Source organism: Momordica charantia, assembly GCF_013281855.1.
Source record: "Momordica charantia cultivar OHB3-1 chromosome 7 unlocalized genomic scaffold, Mcharantia_2.0 BLBB01000007.1, whole genome shotgun sequence".
NCBI classification, from domain to species: Eukaryota; Viridiplantae; Streptophyta; class Magnoliopsida; order Cucurbitales; family Cucurbitaceae; genus Momordica; species Momordica charantia.
In genome coordinates this window covers 9,769,112-9,779,921 of record NW_028275165.1, presented here as the reverse complement: position 1 = coordinate 9,779,921, position 10,810 = coordinate 9,769,112, and the positions used below count along the sequence as shown (strand labels likewise).

General features: G+C 46.9%; 1 protein-coding gene across 1 annotated transcript; it reads left to right on the top strand.

Moving 5' to 3' along the window:
- The first annotated feature begins 204 nt into the window (after positions 1-204).
- On the top strand, positions 205-10,238 carry LOC148210299 (uncharacterized). The gene is made up of 3 exons (XM_088126341.1): positions 205-839; positions 929-4,148; positions 9,924-10,238. Exons 2-3 carry the CDS (start codon positions 2,969-2,971, stop codon positions 9,965-9,967), a joined length of 1,224 nt encoding a protein of 407 aa, XP_087982467.1. The 5' UTR covers positions 205-839; positions 929-2,968; the 3' UTR covers positions 9,968-10,238.
- Positions 10,239-10,810: the final 572 nt, after the last annotated feature.

The window sequence follows — 10,810 nt, the reverse complement described above, 5'->3', positions numbered from 1 at the left end:
ATTGTTACAGTTTTAGTGGTGAGTTAGTAGCGTGTAGTTATTTATTAAGTTATGGTTTAGTACGGAATCCGCTATGTGACACTTGTTCTGGGCCATTGGACCAACTACGAATTTATATTATTGGTTTTGTTAGCAAGGAGTGATTGGGTAAGTGGGCCTTAAACGAAATAAACTAGCCCAAGTGAGTTGTATGTTTCAAAACAAAAGAAAAAGGGGAATTAAAACAAAACAACCCTAGCCCATCATGTTCTCCTTCCTCTTCTTCTTCCTCCCTTCCCTTTCTTGTGTTGAAGCCGCCAGCCCCCCCCCCCCCATCCGGATTTCTTTCTCCGACGAAGCAGCACCGACGACGGCCCCTCCGGAGGACAGCAGCAGGCAGCACGACAGGCAGCAGCGGGTGCGACTCCGAGCAGCAGCGGCGTGCGGCTCCGGGCAGCGGTGGCGCGCGGCATTGGCAGCAGCAGGCGCGGGGTGTCGGGCAGCAGCGGGCGGCGGCGGTGCACGTGGGTGCTGGTTTCGTGGTGTCTTCTCTCCGATCCGACAAGCCCCAACGACCTCAAACAGCTTAGATCCGTGAACTGCGGCAAGTTTCTTTGACCCACCTTTGTTCGAAGTTAATTTTGGGATACCCACTCATAAGCGAAGTGGTTGTGTAGCAACAGACATCAAAACGAAGACGTTGGAAGTCGTTTCGGCGCATTCCTCTGCTGTAAAAACGTGGACAGCAGTTTTTGTGGTGTTCGGCGATTTCCCTCATCCGTTCGAAGCCCGATTTACGCTACCCACATCTTTGCAAGCTAGATCTAAGTTACCCACACCTACACGGAGTCGTTTTTGTGGTAATGAGCCCTTTGAACTCCCTTAGAGTTGATTTCGGAGGCTGAATTGTACATATAACTTGCTGTTTTTTTTTTATTTTTATGCTTAGGTGTGAGATCGACGCAAGATTTAGGGACGTGGTTGTGTAAGTAGCACCAGGGGGCGAGTGCGTGCGTTATTTAGTGTTAACGGAATGGTTTTGATGCTGTTTTTCTTGTTAAAATAATTTAATTGAGCATGTAGGGATTGTTAGTTTTAATTGTTGCCGTCTTTCTATTATTGAACACTTTTGTGGAACATGCTTCCTGTTCTTATTGTTGTAGGTGACTAGTAGGTTCTGAATGGTTGTAGTTAGAAGTAACTGGCTCATGACGTTTTGCAAATGTGATGTAAATGAATTGCTCGCGTTGTTAAACTGATAATTTAGTTTATATTGTTCTGGTTGTGAGTTGTGGATGTATTTTGTTTATTACGAGGAAAAGCATGCTTGTAAACGGTGCAGTGATTTAGAATATGGGAAATTTAACTGTAGGTGGTCCTGGGATGGTTAGTGAAGTGGTGAAGGGTGAAGGGTAAAGGGACGGGTTGATAGTCCGTTAACTATGGGTTCTGACCTGAAAATGCATATAAATCGCTTGGAGGTTTAAAGCCTTGAGCAGTGGCCTTGGGAATTAATGACAAGGTCGAATGTCAAATTTCTGTAAACGAGTATTGGGGTCTTGGGGATAAATGTCAAGGACCAATACGCTGGGAAGTCATCGGTACCTTGGGGATAAACGGCAAGGACCGGTGCACAGTTCAGGCCTTGGGAATAAATGGCAAGGCCGAACGTCAAGTTTTTGTAGAGGAGTATTGAAGCCTTGCGGATAAATGTCAAGGGTCAATGCGACTCGAGGAGTTAGGCTTGAGGGATTACAGTAGAGTGGTGCTTGCGAAGTAGTGGTGCTAGGCCTTGGGAATAAATGGCAAGGTCGAACATCAAGTACTGTAAAAGGAGGGGGTGCGGTAACTTGGGAATAATTGTCAAGAGCCGTCATGCCTCGAGAAGTTAAGCGGGGGTAGCATAGGGGGGGTGTAGAGGAAGGTTTAGTACTATGAGACAAGGGCTAGTGAATCATGGGTTGTAGTCTTGGTAGTTCCGACGCATGGTTGTTGTATGTAAATGTCAAGTTATTGTTCGCTATCTCTCGCTGCCTATTTAATTGTTTTGCTATCGTTTTATTCTATATGCCGTGACTGTCAGCATGACTTTTGTGCTAGTTAGGAAGTGCTACTTACGGAGTACCTTGCGTACTCACCCCCCTTTTTACCCTTATATGTTTTCAGGTGTGAACAGGGTCGACCGTGGTGATGACGTGGAGAGGGCTTGACCGAGCAGGGATCACTAGCCTAGTTAGTGAGGATAGAGGGAAGGGTCGTTGGGTACGAGTAGCATTGAGATTTATGTTATTGCTAGGTGTGGACCAATGAGGAAATTTTGTATTCTTTAGAACTACTTTATTTGTTATGGATGATGCTGGTAAACGCGTCACTGTTGTCGTTGGAGTTTAGGTGTACGGTTGTTTTATTTATTGAAGAATTTTTGCCACTAAGGCGGATATGAGATGTTGTTGTTTTTAAATTGCCCACGGAGGGCGAAGTCCTGACAGTTTATGACATTTATATTTCTGATAGAACGTATGGGAGTCGAAGCTTTATTTCATTTAAATTATTTTCCCAGGGAGTTGCTTATCTCGTGTTTAGAGCTAAGGTTAGCCAGGTGAATTATTTAGCGTTGCCTAGGATGTTATATAAAATCCTGGGGCGTTATAGTTGGTATCAGAGCCGAAACGTTCTTTTAGACTGAGTTAGAAACTAGCATACGTAGGAGTAGTGATCTCGGTCGACCTCCTCGTCATCACCAGGTACGCTTCATGCTTGTCCTTGAAAGCTTATACATTTTCCATGATTTACTTGTGCGCTGAAATTTTTCTCATCAGGTTTGTTGCCGCTCTGTTTCGCTAGACATAGAGTGTTTATTAAGCGTACCAAATAGAATGTGGTCGACCTTTTACTATTAGGGGAGTTTCGACGGCCACTTTTCCTATTAGTCTATGCGTGGAGTATCGTGCTAACGTCTTATAGAAATTTTGTGTCGTTCTTCCAGACAATGCCTCCCCGTCGTAGTATGAGATTGCAAGCTGACGCCGACCCCGCTCCTGGAGGTGAGAACGGAGCGGATCCACCGCCCCCTCCTGCTGGTAATCAGGCAGGAGTAGTCCCTCCATTTCCTCCAGCAGCAGCTCGAGAGTGGGCAAATCCTCCAGTTCCCCCAGCAGTTCCTCAGGTGAACCCCCAATTGGTGTTGCTTGTGGAGGCTTTGCAAGCAGTGATCAATAACGTCGCAGGGGTGGGCGGGGTCCAAGCTCCGCCACCCCAACACCTTCATACTCCCCAGAGCGAGGCTCGCTTCATCAAGGATTTCAAGCGCTACGGACCCCCAACCTTTGACGGTGAGAGTGAAAGAGCGACTGCAGCGGAAGAGTGGATCAGAGAGTTGGAAGCCCTTTACGCGTATCTTGGTTGCGAAGACCAATTCAAGGTGAAGGGTGCGATTTTTATGTTGAGGGGCGAGGCCCTGAACTGGTGGAACTCAGTAGCAGCGGCAGAGGATCATGCGAATGTACCAATTTCGTGGGCGAGGTTCAAGAACTTGTTGTACGACTACTACTGTCCGGAGACTGTGAAAGACATGAAGGAGGCAGAATTCCTGCATCTAGTCCAAGGAACTTTATCGGTGGCACAGTATGAAAGGAAGTTCATGGAACTCTCCCGTTTCGCTCTAGAGTTGATTCCCACTGAGGCATTAAAGATCAAGAGGTTTGTTAAAGGCTTGCGCAAGGGAATCAGAGGTCCGGTGGACCTCCAGCGACCCACCACCTATGCTGAAGCGGTTAGGGGCGCCTTGGTTATGGATAAGGATGTTTCCAACAAGGCCCCACCACTGCCAGAAGTCGGATCATCTTCATGTGTGAAAAGGAAGTTTCCTTCGACTTATGCCAACCCGGTATTGAGAGCACCCCAGCGCCAGGCTCAACACCAGGGCATGCCGCCAGTATGCCCCACCTGCCAGAAAAGACATACGGGGCAATGCTGGATGGGAAGTAAGGATTGTTTCAGGTGCGGAAGAGAGGGGCATTTTGCAAGGGAATATCTCATATCGGCCGCAAATACACAGAGGTTGGGTCAGAGGATTCCACCATTAGTTTCGACGCAGGGAAATAACCAAACGGCTCGTGTCTTCGCACTTACTCGCAAGGAAGCGGCGGATGCCGAAACAGTGGTCACAGGTATTTCTTCTCATTTTTTTTTGGCTTTGTGTGTGAGCGTATGTCTTTATCTTTGCATTGTGATCCAGGTACTGTTTTAGTCCATGATGTGCCTGCGTATGTGTTGTTTGATTCGGGGTCAAGCCACACTTTCATCTCTTCTGCGTTTGTTCGTCAGGCAACCCTCGAATTAGAGCCGTTAGGGTTTTTGTTGTCGGTCTCTACACCATCAGGGTCGATTTTGATCGCTAGTCAAAAGGTGAGGGCAGGTGAGTTGTCTTTTGATAATCAGACTCTAAGGGCAAGACTGATCCAGCTGGACATGCAAGATTTTGACGTTATTTTGGGCATGGATTGGCTAGCTACCAACTAAGCCAACATTAATTGCTCGAGAAGAGAAGTCTCCTTCCAACTACCTTCGGGTCGGAACTTTACATTTAAAGGGGTTACGGGTAGAGTCCCAAGGACAGTATCAGCGTTGAAGGCAAGACGCCTGTTGCAGAATGGAGCTTGGGGATATTTGGCCAACGTCGTCGACATTAGTAAGACTCCACCTAGTATCGACTCTGTTCGCGTGGTCAGAGAGTTCCCAGATGTGTTCCCCAATGACCTTCCGGGGCTACCCCCTGTTCGTGAACTGGATTTTTGTATCGACTTACCACCCGGGACAGCTCCCATTTCAAAGGCACCGTACCGCATGGCTCCAGCGGAACTTAAGGAGCTTAAGGCTCAGCTGGAAGAGCTCTTAGACAAAGGCTTCATTCGCCCGAGCGTGTCTCCTTGGGGTGCTCCCATGCTGTTTGTGAAAAAGAAGGATGGATCTATGCGACTTTGTGTTGACTACCGGGATCTGAACAAGGTGACAATAAAAAATAGGTACCCCCTTCCTCGCATCAATGACCTCTTTGACCAACTAAAAGGAGCAAGGGTGTTCTTGAAGATAGACCTACGATCGGGATACCACCAGTTGAGAATTAAAGACGCCGACATACCTAGGACAGCCTTTAGAACCAGGTATGGGCATTATGAGTTTACCGTTATGTCTTTCGGACTCACTAATGCCCCTGCGGCATTTATGGATCTCATGAATCGAGTTTTTAAGGAATTTTTGGATCTGTTCGTGATCGTGTTTATCGACGATATTCTAATTTACTCCAATACGGAAGAGCAGCACGAAGGACATCTGCGGCAGGTCCTTACCGCCTTGAGGAAGAACAGCCTGTACGCGAAGTTCTCGAAATGTGAGTTTTAGCTGGTTAAGGTGGCTTTCCTTGGCCACATAGTCACCAGGGAAGGTATTGCTGTGGACCCGGCCAAGGTGGAGGCGGTTAGTGGTTGGCCAAGGCCTCGCACAGTGACGGAAATCCGCAGTTTTCTCGACCTAGCCGGCTATTATAGAAGGTTCGTCCAGGATTTCTCTCGGGTAGCGGCACCGTTGACTCAGTTAACCCGCAAGAATGCTACGTTCATTTGGAGCGACGAATGTGAGAAAAGCTTCCAAGAACTGAAGCAGCGTTTGGTCATGGCCCCAGTGTTAACAGTACCGGATGGGTCGGGAAGTTTGGTGGTGTACAGTGACGCTTCACGAAGGGGCTTAGGTTGCGTTCTAATGCAGCAGGGAAAAGTCATTGCCTATGTCTCACGTCAGTTAAAGGTACACGAGCTTAACTATCCCACCCATGACTTGGAGCTCGCTGCGGTAGTTTTCGCCTTGAAGATATGGAGACACTATCTTTATGGGGAAAAGATTCAGATCTTCACTGATCACCAAAGTATAAAATATTTCTTCACTCATAAAGAACTTAACCTTAGGCAGCGGAGGTGGTTAGAACTGGTAAAAGACTACGACTGCGAGATCAATTACCATCCGGGTAAGGCAAACGTGGTGGCCGATGCACTCAGTAGAAGAGCAGCAAGCGTAGCTCCTCTGGTAGTACCTCCTGGACCAGTGTTAGATGAGTTGGACCGTTCTGAGGTGGAGTTAGCGGTAGAAGATGTTTCGGCAGTGCTAGCTCAACTCTCGGTCAAACCCACCCTAAGACAACGAATAATCGCTGCACAAAAGGGAGACTCCAGTCTGAGCAAGGGTTTCGTGATGCTGGGCCAAGGAGATTTTTCCCTTTCGGAAGATAAGGCCCTGCTCTATCAGGGGAGACTGTGCGTACCAAGAGATTTTCCTTTAAGGAGGGATTTACTAACCGAGGCTCATAATACCCCATTCTCGGTGCATCCTGGGAGTACCAAGATGTATAGAGATCTTAAGAGACACTATTGGTGGCACAATATGAAGCGTGAGATTGCTCAGTTTGTTAGTAGCTGTTTGACGTGCCAACAGGTGAAAGCCTCCAGACAGAGGCCGGCCGGGTTGTTGCAACCTTTAAGTATACCGGTGTGGAAATGGGATGACGTAGCCATGGACTTCATTACAGGGTTGCCGAGAACAGCTAAAGGTTTCACAGTGATTTGGGTGATTGTGGATCGCTTAACAAAGTCTGCGCATTTCATACCAGGAAAAGCCACGTATTCAGTAGAAAGGTGGGCGGAACTTTATCTGCATGAAATAGTTATACTCCATGGCATACCAGTGACCATAGTGTTAGATCGGGACTCTCGTTTCACGTCAACGTTTTGGCGGAGTTTACATAAAGCTCTGGGGATACGACTCGATTTCAGTACGGCGTTCCACCCCCAGACCGATGGTCAGACCGAGCGTCTGAACCAGGTTTTGGAAGATATGTTGAGGGCTTGCACATTGGATTTCGGTGGTTCTTGGGACAAACACCTGTACTTAGCAGAGTTTGCATACAACAACAGTTATCAGGCGACCATTGACATGGCCCCATATGAAGCGTTGTACGGGAAAAAGTGTAGGTCGCCGGTGCATTGGGATGAGGTCGGTGAGAGAGTCCTGTTGGGCCAGAATTGGTACAAGAAACTAATGGTGCCATCCAAAGGATTAGAGCAAGAATGCATACGTCCCAAAGCAAACAGAAGAGTTACGCTGATATTAGGCGAAGGGCATTGGAATTTGATGTCGGTGACCACGTTTTCCTTCGTGTGGCACCGGTGAAGGGAGTCCTACGTTTTGGTAAGAAGGGAAACTCAGTCCAAGATTTATTGGTCCTTTTGAGATCTTGGAGCGCATCGGACCGGTCGCTTACCGGTTGGCCTTGCCACCGTCATTGAGCGCAGTGCATAACGTGTTCCACGTGTCCATGTTGAGGAAATACGTCCATGACCCTTCCCACGTCTTGGATTATGAACCACTGCAGGTAGATGAAACATTGTGCTATAAAGAAGTACCCATTGGGATCGTAGCAAGAGAGACCAAGGTGCTGCGGAACCGGGTGATTGATTTGGTGAAGGTCTTGTGGAGGAACCACCAAATAGAAGAGGCTACCTGGGAGAGAGAAGACGAAATCAGGGCCCATTATCCTGAATTGTTCGAGCAACGAACTTTCGAGGACGAAAGTTTTTGAAGGGGGGAAGTCTATAACGCCCCGCGTTACTCAGGTTAGCTCACCCCGAGTTCCGGGGAATTTTATAACAAAATGGATTTTATTTATTGACTTATTTATTTATTTCATTTTTATTTTATTTTACTCGTCAGTGATCTTTATTTAATTTAAGTGTGACATCTCGGCTAGTGTGTATTGTTACAGTTTTAGTGGTGAGTTAGTAGCGTGTAGTTATTTATTAAGTTATGGTTTAGTACGGAATCCGCTATGTGACACTTGTTTTGGGCCATTGGACCAACTACGAATTTATATTATTGGTTTTGTTAGCAAGGAGTGATTGGGTAACTGGGCCTTAAACGAAATAAACTAGCCCAAGTAAGTTGTATGTTTCAAAACAAAAGAAAAAGGGGAATTAAAACAAAACAACCCTAGACCATCTTGTTCTCCTTCCTCTTCTTCTTCCTCCCTTCCCTTTCTTGTGTTGAAGCCGCCAGCCCCCCCCTCCCCCCGCCCCATCCGGATTTCTTTCTCCGACGAAGCGGCACCGACGACGGCCCCTCCGGCGGACAGCAGCAGGCGGCGCGACAGGCAGCAGCGGGTGTGACTCCGAGCAGCAGCGGCGTGCGGCTCCGGGCAGCGGCGTCGGCAGCAGCAGGCGCAGGGTGTCGGGCAGCAGCGGGCGGCGGCGGTGCATGTGGGTGCTGGTTTCGTGGTGTCTTCTCTCCGATTCGACAAGCCCCAACGACCTCGAACAGCTTAGATCCGTGAACTGCGGCAAGTTTCTTTGACCCACATTTGTTCGAAGTTAATTTTGGGATACCCACTCATAAACGAAGTGGTTGTGTAGTAACAGACATCAAAACGAAGACGTTGGAAGTCGTTTCGGCGCATTCCTCTGCTGTAAAAACGTGGACAGCAGTATTTGTGGTGTTCGGCGATTTCCCTCATCCGTTCGAAGCCCGATTTACGCTACCCTCATCTTTGCAAGCTAGATCTAAGTTACCCACACCTACACGGAGTCGTTTTTGTGGTAATGAGCCCTTTGAACTCCCCTAGAGTTGATTTCGGAGGCTGAATTGTACATATAACTTGCTGTTTTTTTTTTATTTTTATGCTTAGGTGTGAGATCGACGCAAGATTTAGGGACGTGGTTGTGTAAGTAGCACCAGGGGGCGAGTGCGTTCGTTATTTAGCGTTAACGGAATGGTTTTGATGCTGTTTTTCTTGTTAAAATAATTTAATTAAGCATGTCGGGATTGTTAGTTTTGATTGTTGCCGTCTTTCTATTATTGAACACTTTTGAGGAAACATGCTTCCTGTTCTTATTGTTGTAGGTGACTAGTAGGTTCTGAATGGTTGTAGTTAGAAGTAACTGGCTCATGACGTTTTGCAAATGTGATGTAAATGAATTGCTCGCGTTGTTAAACTGATAATTTAGTTTATATTGTTCTGGTTGTGAGTTGTCGATGTATTTTGTTTATTACGAGGAAAAGCATGCTTGTAAACGGTGCAGTGATTTAGAATATGGGAAATTTACCTGTAGGTGGTCATGGGAGGGTTAGTGAAGTGGTGAAGGGTGAAGGGTAAAGGGACGGGTTGATAGTCCGTTAACTATGGGTTCTGACCTGAAAATGCATATAAATCGCTTGGAGGTCCAAAGCCTTGAGCAGTGGCCTTGGGAATAAATGACAAGGCCGAACGGCAAATTTCTGTAAACGAGTATTGGGGTCTTGGGGATAAATGTCAAGGACCAATACGCTGGGAAGTCATTGGTACCTTGGGGATAAACGGCAAGGACCGGTGCACAGTTCAGGCCTTGAGAATAAATGGCAAGGCCGAACGTCAAGTTTCTGTAGAGGAGTATTGAAGCCTTGCGGATAAATGTCAAGGGTCAATGCGACTCGAGGAGTTAGGCTTGAGGGATTACAGTAGAGTGGTGCTTGCGAAGTAGTGGTGCTAGGCCTTGGGAATAAATGGCAAGGTCGAACATCAAGTACTGTAAAAGGAGGGGGTGCGGTAACTTGGGAATAAATGTCAAGAGTCGTCATGCCTCGAGAAGTTAAGCGGGGGGCAGCACAGGGGGGGTGTAGAGGAAGGTTTAGTACTATGAGACAAGGGCTAGTGAATCATGGGTTGTAGTCTTGGTAGTTCCGACGCATGGTCGTTGTATGTAAATGTCAAGTTATTGTTCGCTATCTCTCGCTGCCTATTTAATTGCTTTGCTATCGTTTTATTCTATATGCCGTGACTGTGAGCATGATTTTTGTGCTAGTTAGGAAGTGCTACTTACGGAGTACCTTGCGTACTCACCCCCCTTTTTACCCTTATATGTTTTCAGGTGTGAACAAGGTCAACCGCGGTGATGACGTGGAGAGGGCTTGACCGTGGAGGGATCACTAGCCTAGTTAGTGAGGATAGAGGGAAGGGTCGTTGGGTACGAGTAGCATTGAGATTTATGTTATTGCTAGATGTGGACCAATGAGGAAATTTTGTATTCTTTAGAACTACTTTATTTGTTATGGATGATGCTGGTAAACGCGTCACTGTTGTCGTTGGAGTTTAGGTGTACGGTTGTTTTATTTATGGAAGAATTTTTGCCACTAAGGCGGATATGAGATGTTGTTGTTTTTAAATTGCCCACGGAGGGCGAAGTCCTGACAGTTTATGACATCGTGCCAGCCCCGCCCCCGCGCACGTGCGCCTTGCACCGCTACGCATGTGTACGCACATCAGTGTCTGCTTCGTTGTGCGCACGCCACAACCTTTATGGGCACCTCCACCATGGATGTTGCCGCCCTCCCCCCCCCCCCCCCCCCACCCATGGGTGCCCCCAACTTGCCTTGCCACCCACTCCATCACTTTTAAGGAAAAGATATTATTCTTATTTCCTTGGTTTATTTGGTGGGATTTGTTTTTGATTTATTCGTTTTTATTTATCAATTTTAATTTCAACTTTAGGCAAGTTTTAGACTTCTTAGGAATTTATCAATTTTAATTTTCTTTTTAATTTTGTTATTTTCCTTAAAATTCAAAGGGTCTTGGCCTATAAATAGGCTTGTTCCCCTTCATTGTAACACTTCTTGGAATTGTCTTTGAATAGAATTGAGTGTTTCTCTCATTGCCTTGTGCAAACCCCTCTCAAATTTTGAATCCCTTTGTGTGGTTGAACTTAGGCCTTCGTATTTGAACCCCTCGGAGCATGCTTGTTTGACTGTTCAACAAACT

What these genes read in the sequence shown, in the direction of transcription:
- LOC148210299 (XM_088126341.1), top strand. Translation starts at nt 2,969, where the DNA reads ATGCCTCCCCGTCGTAGTATGAGATTGCAAGCTGACGCCGACCCCGCT. An exon ending in TGCCGAAACAGTGGTCACAG is followed by an intron (nt 4,149 to 9,923) that starts GTATTTCTTCTC and finishes ATATGTTTTCAG; the next exon opens with GTGTGAACAAGGTCAACCGC.